The sequence below is a fragment of the Bufo bufo genome, chromosome 2 (genome assembly GCF_905171765.1).
Source record: "Bufo bufo chromosome 2, aBufBuf1.1, whole genome shotgun sequence".
NCBI lineage: Eukaryota > Metazoa > Chordata > Amphibia > Anura > Bufonidae > Bufo > Bufo bufo.
The window spans coordinates 785,792,992-785,810,163 of NC_053390.1; the positions used below are offsets into that span (position 1 = coordinate 785,792,992).

The following is a 17,172-nucleotide window of genomic DNA, read 5'->3' on the forward strand; positions in this document are numbered from 1 at the left end:
CAGCCACAGGAGAAACAGCAGAGGGCACTACTAGAGAGGAAAAAAAGCCAAATACATAAAAATAAAAAAAATAAAAAAACTATGGGGGTCATTTATTAAGACCGGTGTTTTAGACCCATATATCTGACGGTGGATCTGCTGAAGTTATGAAGAGGCGCAGGCCTCTACCTCACGTCGGCCCATCCAGCGCCAGTCTAAATGTGGCCTGTCCCCTTCCCCGCCATGCCCACTTTGTTAGACCTGGCGTGAGTGGGGGAAAAAAAGTAACAGATTGTGGCGCAACTAACCTTTGCACCGCAATCTGCGCCAGAAATACGCCTAATATAGGCGTATTTCTGGGTAATAACTGACCCCCTATATTTTTATAATATCCAGTCAACCAGCTGACATCAATCTGACCACAAAGTAGAGAGATTATTTCCATTATCATAACCTTTTGAAAATACATACCAAAAATAATTTACGACACTTAAAAAAATCCTAGAACAATAAAATGTACATATAAATAAAATATAATAAAACTGCTATCCCTACATTCAGCTAGGAGCCTAAATGAATTGTTAGGAGGATATTGATAATACGCTCATCTTATATTTATAATTTATTGATTTACCAAAAAAAAAAAAAAAGACTGGAAGTAAACTCTAGAAAAACATTTGTCAATTGCACTCTGGGAAGGAAAGAATAATTCCTCCAGGACTAGTAATAGCAATCAGATTCCTCCTGGATCAATGTTCTTCTCCAGTTAAGGGACAATCAAGACGAGGAGAACAGTCGACTTCCCAGTAATGAGGGATCAGTAACTCTCGGCACATTCTATAATATCATTATTATTACGTTTTGTCAGAAGTATCTATGTCCTTTAGACTGAATCAGTTGGCGTAGTGGAGCCAGCACATTCGTTGGGTTCTTTTTCTCACTTTTTAAATCTGTACCTGGATCTGAATACTTTTGTAATTGAATGTAATAAAAAATTTAGCATAGCCAGTGAGTTATTCAATAAAATGTATCTGTAAAGAGCTACTTGCTGTTTGTTGTTTGCCTAATTTCTCTGTCCACCTTGCTGAGGTGGTCGCACATGCTCTGTTTAATTTTTCAAGTGCTACCATCAAGCTCTACTGTTCAATGGGTTTTTCTGAAGTTCAGTATTGATGCTTCATCTAAAATCAGGTCAATGGGGGTCCGGTCGTTCAAAAAGGCCGAGGCGCTCTGGTGAGCACTGCAGCTTCTTCCTAGGGCATTGACATCACGTTTACTGGTCACGTGGCCTATGTACAGCTCTGTTCCATTCAAGTGAAGGGCATGGGCTGCAATACCAAGCACAGCCACTATATAATATATGGCGCTGTGCTGGGCATGCTGCGAGGAGGCAGCAGCACTCATTGGAGAGTTGCGATCTCCTCAAACAGTTGGGGTACAGGGGCTTGAATCCCTACTAATCTGATATTAAGGACCAATCCTAAGCATAAGCCATCAATATTGAACGCCCTAAAAACACCTTTAAAAGCTGTGACAATTACAGGAAGAGACTTGCAGCAGTAAGGAAATGCAGCTTCCCCCCACAAGCAACCCCGCCACCCCACCCCACCCCACCGCCAGAAATGCCAGCTTGAAATACATCTAGCAGAGTAATTGGAGCAGCAATGAATGTGGAGATCTCTGGACCCATGTGAGGTCTGGTACAGGGCTGGTTCTAGCTTTGTTAGAAAGAGATTGTCATGTACTATATGATGTCTGATTTTCACTATGGATAACCCCTTTAATAAGCAAGTTTTATTGCTATAGACACTCAGGAAGCCATTAAAAATAGTTGCCCGGTGGGTAAAATTTTGGCAAAAAAAAAAGAGTCAGAATGGCTTAAAATATTAAAAGAAGTCACACCTCACCGATCCTCTAGTGGAGTGGTGACCCACCATTCAAGAGAGCCCAGAGACTGGTGGGGCACCTGGGATGCACCAAGACGGGAGTGGGGGAGTATTGGTGAGGTAGTCTGTGCTGGGCACCCCTTTTAAGCAGTTTTAAAAGTAATCATGAAATCATATTAACACGTTTGCATTGTAATAATAACCGTTGCACCCCTCCCCCCCCCCCCCCCCCCACCCGTATCGCCCCCAAGTACACATGACCAGTACCTTACATCCTTGGATAGGCACATAGAAAAAAAACTCCTGGCTTTTAGGTGAGCTGCAGTTCTGCTTGTGAAGTTTTCCTGAAATATTAATGCCATTAAAAAAGTGAAGTGAAGTCACTCTTGCTTGTGCTTTTACCATTTCGCATCATCATTTATTTACAGCGCTCTATAATGGGTTGCTCGGTGAAGTTCTCCTGGAGCAGAACATGGCTTTGAGGCAGAAAGCTAATAATTACACAACATCAGGCATACATTATGAATAGGGCATCATGTACCAAACAGAGCAAACGCAAGTTGGCGCTTCCAATACCAAAATATACTGCTTCTATAATAAAAAGTGTTGCCCGATATGGAAACTATTTATTTTTTTAACTCACTTATATAGCGCTGATATTTTTCCTTAGCACATTGGGGCTCACAATCTAAGTTCCCTATCAGTATGCCTTTGGGAAGAGAAAACCCACACAAGCATGAGGAGAAGATGCAAACTCCATGGAGATGCTGTCCTTAGTTGGATTCGAACCCAGGACCCCCAGAACCCAAGGCACCAGTGCTAACCACTGAGCCACCATGCTGCCCACTTGTGAGTTTTCAACCAATAAGAGAAGCTCTCAGTGCAAACATGCTGATCGATGATTTGCTTAATCTGTACAGGTGCACACAGGCTCTCTATGGCATTGTATTACAGATATGGGAGCACACAGGCTCTCTATGGCTTCGTATTACAGATATGGGAGCACACAGGCTCTCTATGACATTGTATTACAGATATGGGAGCACACAGGCTCTCTATGGCTCCGTATTACAGATATGGGAGCACACAGGCTCTCTATGGTTCCGTATTACAGATATGGGAGCACACAGGCTCTCTATGGCTCCGTATTACAGATATGGGAGCACACAGGCTCTCTATGACATTGTATTACAGATATGGAAGCACACAGGCTCTCTATGGCTCCATATTACAGATATGGGAGCACACAGGCTCTCTATGGTTCCGTATTACAGATATGGGAGCACACAGGCTCTCTATGGCTCCATATTACAGATATGGGAGCACACAGGCTCTCTATGACATTGTATTACAGATATGGGAGCACACAGGCTCTCTATGGTTCCGTATTACAGATATGGGAGCACACAGGCTCTCTATGGTTCCGTATTACAGATATGGGAGCACACAGGCTCTCTATGGCTCCATATTACAGATATGGGAGCACACAGGCTCTCTATGACATTGTATTACAGATATGGGAGCACACAGGCTCTCTATGGTTCCGTATTACAGATATGGGAGCACACAGGCTCTCTATGACATTGTATTACAGATATGGGAGCACACAGGCTCTCTATGACATTGTATTACAGATATGGGAGCACACAGGCTCTCTATGGTTCCGTATTACAGATATGGGAGCACACAGGCTCTCTATGGTTCTGTATTACAGATATGGGAGCACACAGGCTCTCTATGGTTCCGTATTACAGATATGGGAGCACACAGGCTCTCTATGGCTCCGTATTACAGATATGGGAGCACACAGGCTCTCTATGGCTCCATATTACAGATATGGGAGCACACAGGCTCTCTATGGCTCCGTATTACAAATATGGGAGCACACAGGCTCTCTATGGCATCATATTACAGATATGGGAGCACACAGGCTCTCTATGGTTCCGTATTACAGATATGGGAGCACACAGGCTCTCTATGACATTGTATTACAGATATGGGAGCACACAGGCTCTCTATGGTTCCGTATTACAGATATGGGAGCACACAGGCTCTCTATGACATTGTATTACAGATATGGGAGCACACAGGCTCTCTATGACATTGTATTACAGATATGGGAGCACACAGGCTCTCTATGGTTCCGTATTACAGATATGGGAGCACACAGGCTCTCTATGGTTCTGTATTACAGATATGGGAGCACACAGGCTCTCTATGGTTCCGTATTACAGATATGGGAGCACACAGGCTCTCTATGGCATCGTATTACAGATATGGGAGCACACAGGCTCTCTATGGCTCCGTATTACAGATATGGGAGCACACAGGCTCTCTATGGCTCCATATTACAGATATGGGAGCACACAGGCTCTCTATGGCTCCGTATTACAAATATGGGAGCACACAGGCTTTCTATGGCATCATATTACAGATATGGGAGCACACAGGCTCTCTATGGCTCCGTATTACAGATATGGGAGCACACAGGCTCTCTATGGTTCCGTATTACAGATATGGGAGCACACAGGCTCTCTATGGTTCTGTATTACAGATATGGGAGCACACAGGCTCTCTATGACATTGTATTACAGATATGGGAGCACACAGGCTCTCTATGGCATCGTATTACAGATATGGGAGCACACAGGCTCTCTATGGTTCTGTATTACAGATATGGGAGCACACAGGCTCTCTATGACATTGTATTACAGATATGGGAGCACACAGGCTCTCTATGGCTCCGTATTACAGATATGGGAGCACACAGGCTCTCTATGGTTCCGTATTACAGATATGGGAGCACACAGGCTCTCTATGGCTCCGTATTACAGATATGGGAGCACACAGGCCCTCTATGACATTGTATTACAGATATGGGAGCACACAGGCTCTCTATGGCTCCGTATTACAGATATGGGAGCACACAGGCTCTCTATGGCTCCATATTACAGATATGGGAGCACACAGGCTCTCTATGGCTCTGTATTACAGATATGGGAGCACACAGGCTCTCTATGGCTCTGTATTACAGATATGGGAGCACACAGGCTCTCTATGGCATCGTATTACAGATATGGGAGCACACAGGCCCTCTATGGCTCCGTATTACAGATATGGGAGCACACACGATCTCTATGGTTCCGTATTACAGATATGGGAGCACACAGGCTCTCTATGGTTCCGTATTACAGATATGGGAGCACACAGGCTCTCTATGGCTCCGTATTACAGATATGGGAGCACACAGGCTCTCTATGGCTCTGTATTACAGATATGGGAGCACACAGGCTCTCTATGGTTCCGTATTACAGATATGGGAGCACACAGGCTCTCTATGGCTCTGTATTACAGATATGGGAGCACACAGGCTCTCTATGGCTCCGTATTACAGATATGGGAGCACACAGGCTCTCTAAGGCTCCACATTAGAGTTGAGGATACTATGGTGCCTCTATATTACATCATGTCACATAAGTATTCTAAACTATAAGTAGCCTTCCTAGGGAAGGATACCTTCACAGTACCGCATCCACCGATATATGTTGTGTAAAACTCAAAGCACAGGTAAACTACGGGTCTACTGTAATTTTGGGTGCCATATTACAGCTCAATAAATAAAAGGAACTTGTAAGAAGCTGTAATAAGGTTGTGTGCAAGAGGCCTTAGGCAACAGCCTCATTAGTCTAACCCTTGACCTCCTTCTCCCATCATGGGCCTGGGCTAGAAGAGTTTCAAGCCTGAGGAGTACAGTACATATTGGGCTGTATGCGAATGACCAAACTCATATATTAGTCTGATAAAACAGCGAAGTCGCTATGCCTGACAGCATCCCTAGTAGCTCTGGCATATGTATCAGGTGGACGACAGGTGTAAAGGCGGTTAAAAATTACACTCCCTGATTACCAACAACTCAGTTTAATCTAATGACCCCTCCCTGATAAAAGCAGTTTCTGTAGACGTGTAGGCAATGAGAGAAAGGAACTATGGAGGTGAATCTTAAAAGGAAAAGTTCCCACAGGAAGGGAAACCTGCACAAACCCATCAGAGACCTGATTGGACAATGCACCATGAAGAGGGTGGGGCTTCATGTCTTACTGGCCTATTACAGGCAGAGCAATGTGGGGAGGGCTCCTGCTGCAACCAGATGCCTTACAGACAGGTCCGATCTGAGTTTTTTTTGAGAAAGAAGAATGGATAATCTGTGGGGACACATATATAGTAATTATTTATACATAAATGAAACAGGATAGGAACTGAGGAATAGAAGAGATTAAGTAAAAAGTATTAAGTAGTAAAGCATTAGCTGCTAACAACTGCATCGATATAAAGATAATTGAAAGCGGAAGTTGTACAAACAAGATTAGAAAAACATGACTGCTTTGTTTCAGAAACAGTGCCACCCCTGCGTAGTGGTGGTGTCTGGTACTACAGGTAAGCTCTACTAAACTGAATGGGGATGAGCTGCAATACCACACACAGCCTGTGAACAGGTGTGGCGCCGTTAATGCAATAAAACAATTTTTTTTAACCCCATTTACAATGGAAGTTTGCTGGTTGTCATCCCTGACTCTCCAAGCAAGGTCAAACTCCACTGACCCTCTAAATCAGGGATGCCCAACCTGCGGCCCTCCAGCATGCCCAGACAGCCTACAGCAGGGCATGGTGGGAGTTGTGGTTTTACAACAGCTGGAGGGCCGCAGGTTGGGCATCCCTGGTCTAAATGAAAGGACTCACAGCAATTTGGGGTAAATACCATTGATTTTCGTTGAGCGAGGTTTCATTATCAAAAAAAGGGCATGAGAAAACGGCAAAGCGACCCGTCTCAACTCATTGGGTGATCCCTTATCCCAGTCTGTTAAACATTTGCCCTCCTCAATGTACAGTCAACTAGATGATTTATTGCATTCCTCAGCTGAACCATGGTTTATGGCGATGAGAAAGCACGGCCTAGAGGACACCAGCTTTCTACCCTGTATACAAACACTGTGCTTACCGACTAAGCAGGACTAGGACTATTTTTCCTAGATCTGGGTCTGTTTCGGTTTGGAACTGAGCAACCAAAAAGGGAAGAAGATGAGCGATGGCTGCCCTCAGCTACCTCTGTCCGTCCATAGACTCTGAATGGAGCAGTGGCACGCCCAATATCCAAACTCGGTCACACCAAGGAAAAGACGGGGGACATGGGACTACATTCTCGCTGAGATTTTGTCGATCTGATAATGATGACCTATCCTGAGGACAGGTCATCATTATCCATTACTGGATAACCCTCCTAATGGTAAAATCCCCTTAAAGGCGACTCGCCACAATGAACATGGTGTCTCTTCTCTGCGCAGCACGTTATAGATCACGAGAAGTCGAGCGGACCAATACATCATTTTGTTGGAAAAGATTAAAGGGGTTGTGCAGGATTTTACCATTGACAGGTCATCAATATCAGATGGGCTCGTGTCCGACACCGCTGGCGATCAGATGTCTGTCCACTACACAATGGACAGAGTTGTGTAGGTCCAGCGCTAATCTGAAACAGCTGATCAGCCAGCGGGGGCGTGGGGTGCCAGACCCCGATGTGATATTGATGCTATCCAATATTAAAATCCTGAAATACCCCTTTAAAGAGGCCTCATCACCTCTCCTGACATGTCAGTTTTAGTAACTACTTGCATTCCTCACGTGATAACAATTGTGGAGCTTCTATTCTTATGGCTCTATGTTATGCCATTCCTTTATTATTCCTGCTAGAAGTTTACAAATAAATTGTCAGCAGTACGTAGTAAAGGTACTGCTGGGTGCTACCAGTAGTGGGTGTGTCTGACTCTGTCCAATCAGTGCTGCTCTTGTCAGACTGTGCAGGTTACACATCCCCAGCTGGTAACACTCTTCTGTACCTTTACTGCAAGTGCTGACAATTAATTCATAACTTCTAGCAGGAATAATAAAGGAATGGCACAATATAGAGCCGTAAGAACAGATGCTCCAGAATTGTTATTACATGGGGGAATGCAAGTAGTTACTAAAACTGACCTGTCAGGCGAGGGGGCAACTCCTCTCTAAGTAAAACCTGTAATTAATTTAAATTCCTACTCATTCTGAACTTTAAGAGTCCAGTGGGCAGTCCTGTCCCTTGTCAATCACTGACGGCACCGCCCACTGGACTCTTAAAGCTCAGAATGAACAGGAATTACAATGAAAGAAACAACAAGTCATACTGAATCTTTCCCCACAAAACCACATATCAGTCTGCTCAGCTCCACCTGCTCTAGAACCTGATGCCCACAGACAAGACAGTAATGGAAAAAGTTCGGGTCCTTTAAGGTCGACAGCCGATCACAGTGCTCGGCTTTCACAAGCAAATTCTACAGCATTCAAAGCCCATTAGACGTCATATTCACATACTCTATATTTTCATACTCCAAATCATCAGATGCATGATGACTCGGCTTTATAAGGGTTAAAATCCGGCGTATTAAAGGAAATGATCTCACTGAGGATTTGAAGGCAGGTTTCAGGTTTCTCCTGCAAACCCTGACTGTCAACAGTCAATCAATGGCTGCAGAGATGCATAAATCCATTCTACTGAGACAGCCCCGGGACCAGCATCCTCATCTGCCAAAAGGAGTCGGCTCTATTGAGGGAATCCTCGTTAATGGCTATAAAATGCATCGTCCGGGTCACCTGGGGACCGGGGCATTAAGTGCATGGCTTTACATCTCTCCGTGAAGAGAACAGTGCGGAGGGAGAGAGGGAGGATCTGGCCAGCGGAGATCAATAAAACTATTACAATAAGACGAGTAGACAGCTATCCGACTGGACAGGATGAGGTATATATTTATTTCATCTCCTTATTTACCCATAATCAGAAAATGCTACTTGAAAGTTAATAGTGGTGCGATCGATACAACTGCAGCGTCTTCATTCATTATTAAACCGGATTTCTTCCGATTCCGCAGACGCCCTAATATTCGGAACAGACATTCACCATTGGCTTGTACCTATTAAAGGGAAGCACTCGTTGCATCTCCTGTAAAGGATTAAGTAGGGGATTATATAAAACACCAGTACAGTAAAATTGTTGTAGATGTTGAAATCCCTGCCGTTAAATCACCCACAGGTCCGTCAACAGAATGAAGGCTGTCATTTAGTGTAGGTCCGTCAACAGAATGAAGGCTGTCATTTAGTATAGGTCCGTCAACAGAATGAAGGCTGTCATTTAGTGTAGGTCCGTCAACGGAATGAAGGCTGTCATTTAGTGTAGGTCCGTCAACAGAATGAAGGCTGTCATTTAGTGTAGGTCCGTCAACAAAATGAAGGCTGGCATTTAGTGTAGGTCCGTCAACAGAATGAAGGCTGGCATTTAGTGTAGGTCCGTCAACAGAATGAAGGCTGGCATTTAGTGTAGGTCCGTCAACAGAATGAAGGCTGGCATTTAGTGTAGGTCCGTCAACAGAAATGAAGGCTATCATTTAGTGTAGGTCCGTCAACAGAATAAAGGCTGTCATTTAGTGTAGGTCCGTCAACAGAATAAAGGCTGTCATTTAGTATAGGTCCGTCGACAGAATGAAGGTTGTCATTTAGTGTAGGTCCGTCAACAGAATGAAGGCTGTCATTTAGTGTAGGTCCGTCAACAAAATGAAGGCTAGCATTTAGTATAGGTCCGTCAACAGAATGAAGGCTGTCTTTTAGTGTAGGTCCGTCAACAGAATGAAGGCGGTCATTTAGTATAGGTCCGTCAACAGAATGAAGGCTGTCATTTAGTATAGGTCCGTCAACAGAATGAAGGCTGTCATTTAGTATAGGTCCGTCAACAAAATGAAGGCTGTCATTTAGTATAGGTCTGTCAACAGAATGAAGGCTGTCATTTAGTGTAGGTCCGTCAACAGAATGAAGGCTGGCATTTAGTGTAGGTCCGTCAACAGAATGAAGGCTGGCATTTAGTGTAGGTCCGTCAACAGAATGAAGGCTGGCATTTAGTATAGGTCTGTCAACAGAATGAAGCCTGACATTTAGTATAGGTCCGTCAACAGAATGAAGGCTGTCATTTAGTGTAGGTCCGTCAACAGAATGAAGGCTGTCACTTGTGTGTAAGTGTGCAGTGCAAAACCTGTACCAGGGCCCCCTCCTGCCATGTGTCATTTATGATACTGGTGTTTCTGCCAAAAAGGAAAAAATAAAAAAGCAACAATCTATGTAGCTGTCAATACAAGGCCGGACTCACACGAACATATACCAAACATATCCATCCTTGAAGCTCATGTGCATGGTGACCTGCCCACAGGAAGACCAGAACTCACAGCGTCCTAGAAATACGCTCATGTCCGTCAGAGGCCATTCGAAGGAAATGTTTCCCTTCTCCCTTTGGCCGAGAACCAGATGTCATATGCAAAGGGTCCTGGATGGTCATGACAGTGACCGAATATATTTAAAGGGGTTTGTCAGGAGCAGAATACCGATGACATGTCCTCAGGATAAGTCATTTATATCAGTTCAGTGGGGGACCAATTCAAACATCAGCTGTTTTGAGGAGGCCACAGCTTCCCGGTGATGTCACGGTCATCAGTCACATGGCATACGTGCAGCGTAGTCCCATTTTGGCCTAGGCCAAAAATCGTTGTGGCTAATGTAAACCAACATTTTACCATCTAAAACATTGGGAAGTATGAATATTGTACTTTTGGAAAACCCTTTTAAAAAGTGACAACCATCTTCCATACTTCATATACATTTAAGGCTCATTCAGATGAGCAATGTTCACGTCCGGGTGCTGTCTGAGTGTAGACTGGTCAGCACCTGGACCGAACACTGGGCCAATTCACATTTTCTGCATGGTCCGATTTTCCTGCAAAATTCCCCAATTTAAAGCCAATGGGTATGCAATAAAAATTGCCAGCACATGGACGTGATCGACATGCGGTCCATTTAAAAAAAAATAAAAAATGTCCATTTGGCAAGTTATAGGCCAAATGGACATATTGGATGAGTAGAGCATGAAATCAGTGCTACAGCTCCATACATGATGGCAGTAACAGTCATGAAAAAAAAATTAATTAAATTAAAAAAAATTTGGTAAAAATATTAAGAAAAATAAGTTTTCACCACTGAACCTATCACCCCACTCCTAGTAATGCGTTTTTTAAGACATACATGTCCTACAACGGCAGAGGTCTTCTCATTGGTGACCATTCACCTCCCCTCGCGAGCTGCCTGGACGTTACTCTATTGGAATGCACAATACAAGGCAGGATAATAGACAAGAAATTCAGATAGCCAGTTTAAATATAGCAAGTTGTATCTAAAGTTAGAAATGTTCTCAGGAATATGTTTAAGTACTTGTGTGCCTCTGGGATTGTGAAATGAGTTGTGAGGCCCCACAGCAAATGAGCTAATGTTCTCCAGCTCCTGCACACTACGCCACTGCCGTGATGTAGCACAGAACACATTACCAATGGTAATAAACAGGGCCGACTCTGCCGATACTTTTGTGACGCGGGTTGTGGAGGGGAGCACTGGTGCAGAAGGAAAGGGTTAATCCCCCAACTTCTGCAATGGGCCATACTGATAAGTGTTAGAGAAGTCAGCAACCTGCGGATATAAAACATAGTATTGCCAATAAGTCTTCATACACTGGAGTTCTTCCAGTAAGTTTACACACAGGACTGGTCTCTTTAAGGAGATTCAGCTCCCTGCCTTCTTCTCTATGCTTTTTACTTTCAATTTGGCCTCCCCTGAGCCATTTTTACCATGTAAACCAATCCCTCTGGTTTCTTTCCATCCTGTATGTAGCACTTCCTGTTGCTGTATCCAACCAAACCCATGATGCACTTCTCCTTCCTCTGCCATAGCTCCAGCACCGCCCCTAACAACGGCCAGCTAGGTTTATAGCTCCTCCCACACAGCTAGTTTAACAGACACAAACAACATCTAGACAGTTTATAGCTCCTCCCACCCAACTAGTTACATAGACAGTACCCCATCACTGCCCCACCCATGGACATAACATCACAGGAAATGAGAAAGAGCTACATGGACATGGTCATGTGACCACAGCCCAGAACGGGCGATAGGAGCAATAAAAGGCAAAATAAATATATCACAAAACTACATCTACCTTCATAAAATTATTATTTTAAAGGATGCTGATGCAAACTGGAAAACCCCCTTTAAGGTTGCAGGTCTCTTGGAAGAGTATTAAGGGCCCGTTCATTCAAGGGATCTGGGAGGGTGCTAGCTTACGCTTTTTCTGATGTAACCTTAGAACATGGCATAAGTTCCATAAAACTGGAGAAACGCTTTGCTGAAACGTTACAATACACCACTAAAGAAGTCCATCAAAAATTTTTTTTGCCCTTTTGTACATTGAGTTAAATAATCTAAATAAAACATTACAAAACAATAGTTGAAAAGAAATGAATGGGGGTTTGAATGGAAATTCTGGACACAACACTTCAAAATGTGGATTCACCGAACACGTAAGGAAACTTCAAAAAATCCTCCTTATACCATCATGAGAAACAATTTATGTACCGCACGGTAAGAAATGTCAGAGTCCCAATATTCTGTCCTGCAAATCCATCAGCACAAAGCAGGAGTCATGTATAGAAGACCGCATATTGTCTACGGAGCGGCAAAAACTGGTTGTTGTAAAACGGTCTATTGCTGTCTTCATATGGCTGTAATACAGAACATTTGAGTATACATCGTACACTGTTTAACTGCACTTGGATCACTACAGATGCCTATGGTGGTCTAAGCCCAATACTAATGGACTACACAGGATGTTTCAGCCATAGGACTGAAGCTAAAATGTGCTTGTATTATGGCCAAGAGGAGGCATCCTATAGGCTCCCATATACATTAGAACATTATCAACCGAACCCACAGTTTTGGCAGGACTTGCCAAAAATCTAATGCGCATGAGAGCTCCCAACTCTTCCCTAAACAGATTTTGTAGGATGGGTTGAATTTTAATACCAGATCCTCCTACCAGAGGAGCCTGTATTACGACCAAGTGGAAGCATCCTATAGGCTCCCATATACATTAGAGCATTATCAACCGAACACACTATTTTTTGGAGGAACTTACCGACAATCTAATGGGCATGGGAGCTCCCAACTGTTCCCAAACAGATATTGGGGGCAGACTCATGGGGTGGGTTGAATTTCAATACCAGATCCTCCTACCAGAGAAGCCTATATTACAACCAAGTGGAAGCATCCTATAGGTCCCCATATACATTAGAACATTATCAACCGAACCCAGCGTTTTTGGCGGAACTAGCCAACGATCTAATGCGCATGGGGAACTCCCACCTATACTCCAACAGATATTGGGGGCAGACTCATGGGATGGGTTGAATTTCAATACCCGATCTTCCCAGCAGATAAGCTACAACCAGAGGTGTCTGGCAGTGGCATTTTCCTTTCTCGCCCAGTTGAATAAAGTATGCATGTGTATGGTGGGTTTGGTGGAGCTGTTGGCTGAATGAGATACTGAAGGAGTGTGGGCACCTTTAGCTAAGGTCAATCAAACTAAATGGTGGACAGATGCTAAAACACAGGGAGTAATTCATACATTGAACAGTACAGGGAGGCTACAAAAATTTGCCTCCGCTGCCTTCCTAGGGAAGAGATTTTGATAACCAAAACCTTTAAGAGAATTTGTGTATATGCAGTTCTGTACTAGTCAGATATAGCGGTACCTCCGACTCTCTGGCTCACCAAAGCTGAACCTACACCTTGAATTCCATGACTTCAACCTTGGTTCTCCTCCACTACCTTGACACATACTCCAATAAGTCAATTCACTTTAAGTAACTCAGGCAAAACTGTGTATTGTTTAATTGAGTCATCAAAAAAGGGAAGACTCAATGAATTCCTATGGGTGGGCAAGTCTTGTGATGTCACATATCTAATGTCCTCTAAAACAGATCTTATCGAGATGGGTGAAAACAGAACACTTTGTGAAGTACAAAGATATCAAGCCACTTGCTCAAAACAACAAGTACAATGCAAAAATAATAAAAAAAATTGCACTGATCTAATGGAAGTCAGAACCGCCATGTGGTATGACTTATCAATGGGTTACCGTGAAAGCTTTCACTGACATATACATACTGTAAACTGCCCTACGTTAAGTGCATTGCGCAATTTAACCTATTTGATGCTGGAGGAAAAGCATCGAAAGGCACCAGTATACAGCACCTTCCAAAGTGAAGATACTGAAGAAAAAGTATTAATACAATAATTTATTGCCGCTAATTTATAACATAATTCCTGGAATCACAGAAAACCAAGCACGATATAGTAAAATTATACAATGGCTACAGTATTAGTAAATTTGCTCAATTATGTGTTAATGGTGCCAAATACCAATGCAACTGAAGCCAAATTTATTCAAAAATGGTACGCAATCTGCCACTGGCAAAACATGCAGCTCATTTGCCGTTGCCTAAAAAGTTGCACAAGGTGTAAGGAAGATGGCAGAACAACAGTACAAACCCATAACTCAAACTATCTCCCGGCACTAGTTGTAGGCACCCAGAACTCAACCGATCTCAAGGCACTAGCCATAATTGCCCATAACTCAACGGTTCTCTTGGCACTACCCATAGGCATCGATAACTGAACCGATCTCCCGGCACTACCTATAGGCACCCATAAGTCAACCGATCTCCTGGCACTACCCTTAGGCGCCCATAACTCAATGGTTCTTCCAGCACTACCCAAAGGCGCCCATAACTCAACCAATCTCCTGGTACTAGCCATAGGCACCCATAAAATTCAACCTTTCTCTTGGATAACTGTAGGCACCCATAACTCAACAGTTCTCCCAGCATTTCCTGTAGGCACCCATAATTCAACCATACTCCCGTCACTACCCATAGGTACCCATAACTCAACCATATTCCCGGCACTACCCATAGGCAATCATAGTTCAACCATACTCCCGGCACTACCCATAGGTACCCATAACTCGACCAATCTCCAAACACTACCCGTTCATGTAAGCACCCCAGTAATGCATATGCAGTGGAATATCTTTTGCCAACTAACGCTCTAAACCTACTAAAAAATATGATTCCGAAAAGCGTTTGTATAGGCAAGCTAAAATAGGGACAATTACGGAGGGCTTCCGCCACAAGCAACATGATTTACAGGGGTTAAGTACACAATGGTGACACCGTTTTTTCAACATTTTAAAAGGGCAGGAAGCAGTCGGAAAAGTATGATGACTGTAATAGCAGTCCCCTATATGTTGTATGGGCTGGGAGAAAAGAAAATTATGGGGTTTATGAAAACACGTCGAGGCTCTGGTTGACAACTTCGGTCCTTCACTGTACGCACCCGGGACATTACGTCTCAGATACACGCAATGAGATCCTGCATTGTGAAGGGTAATCAGACACAGGTGCAACATTTCCGTCGACTTTTGTCGAAAAAGTTGAGTGACTTGAATTGTTGCGGAAAAAAAATAAAGCGTGGCCGTGCCATAACACAAGGCACCGGTGAATACGGAGATACCCAAAAGCGGCTCTTTATTTCTTATCTCGTTCCACGGAAAGCGGCGGCAATCATACTCATGCCTGTTATTTTCGCCGTACATCATGTCATTTGTATCGGGCCGAATAAAAAAGCCCAAAGGAAATAACACCGTGCCGTTAACCTGCGACGAATGCAACCTGTAGTATCAAAAGGCATAAGGCGAGGAGGTTCTGCAGCAGCAGCAGGGCGATGCATCATTTCCACAGGTTGATGCACTAGAACATACGGGCTCAGCTGCTGCATAGGAGATTATTGATGAGCTGGCCTGTGCAGGAGTCATTGTAGGAAGCCACCAGCCGTATTCCTCTGCATTCCTCCCTGGTATTCATGCACAGAAGAGCAGTCACCCCCTATGCACATACCATACATGCCTGTCTGCATGCAGATGGAGCAGCAGCCTGGGCTCACTGCTGCTCCCCACCCACCCTCACTGCCTCCTCTTACCTTCCCTGGCTTTCAGCAGCACAGTGTTGGCCACAATGTTTTCAATCTCCATGATCAGGAATGAATGCAGTGCAGATCACACATCTCTGTTCCTAGCAAGCAGCTGCCCTTCTTGGTGCATAGATCCTGAGCATGGGCAGCCTCATCTCCAGCAGCAGCAGCACATTGTGTGCAACCTCCTAGCATTGGGCATGCATAGAGTGGTTGTGTGCTCCAGCTCTGCTGCTCTGCTCTGCTGGGCTCCTTCCTTCCTGTTTTGCTCTCAGTGCTGCCTCTAGTGAGGAGGGGACATGGCTGGAACCCCTCCCAGAAGCAGAATGAACCTTCAGTCTGCTCCAGCCAGCTTGTGCATTCACCTAAGCAGAGATTGTTCAATGATGCACACGGGCGGCGAAGAAACACACGTCTTGTCCGTTGTTAAAACACGCACAAACCGCAGGATCTGTCACTCAAGGGTTAAATCCGCCAGTGATGGACGGCTGGGACCCCCCTCTCCTCCACCGCCGTTCACTGCACTGTAATAATTATGCGTGGTTGTAGAGTCTACGTACGAGGGGTCCGCTGCTGGGTGGATCTGAATGGAATCTCAGAAAACGTAAACCGGGTTTTACGTAAAACAATAGATTTTGCTACGATCGGGTCCGACAAATCGTGAAGCAAAATTTAAAAAAAAAACGATAATGATAGGTTTGTTGCAGGAATGTTAAGAAATTCTTGCCCATTGGGGCAAATGTATCGATCACACTGCGTCTCGATCCGCGCCAGAATTTGTGCACTTTCTTTCTTTCATTCACAACATGCGAATCGCAAGAGTTTTTTTTGCGCCAGATTTTTTCTCTAGTCCGATGTCGAACCTTTTTCTGGCGCACGTTTTGGACAAAAACCTATACCAGCGCCAAGGTGGTATAAAAAGTACCGTGACATTCTGAGAGTGTAAAGCCATTGGCGCATTTTGTCACACGAAGGGATTTTTGTGGTGCGTTGTGTCGCATTTTCACCACTTTCCAAAACAACGTGGTTGATTTAGACACATTTAAAAGGGGTATTCTGAGAATTTTTTCAAAAAAATTATGATTTCATGTTCCCCTTCTTGACATGAATGACAACTTTTCCGTCGAGAATTATTATATTTTGCCTACCGGGCCAGCGCTGCGCTCCTCAGTCAAATGATGCTCTAGGCCAGGGATCAGCAACCTCCGTCTCTCCAGGTGTTGTGAAACTACATCTCCCATCATGCACACTCAGGGATGCACCTAGCCTTTCTGCTGACTGAAACGGCGCCCCCCCCCCCCATGCCAATTTCTTAACCTAACCCCTTTGC

At 44.2% G+C, this 17,172-nt stretch overlaps 1 protein-coding gene across 2 annotated transcripts in view; it reads right to left on the reverse strand.

The window, feature by feature from the left end:
* Positions 1-16,104, reverse strand: part of GRK4 (G protein-coupled receptor kinase 4) — a 191,639-nt gene extending 175,535 nt beyond the window's left edge. For both annotated transcript variants that reach the window (XM_040419179.1, XM_040419178.1), the window contains exon 1: positions 15,852-16,104. In XM_040419179.1, coding sequence (XP_040275113.1) covers positions 15,852-15,903 — 52 coding nt within the window. In that variant the 5' untranslated portion in view covers positions 15,904-16,104. The remainder of the gene's footprint in view (positions 1-15,851) is intronic.
* Between the last annotated feature and the right edge of the window lie 1,068 nt (positions 16,105-17,172).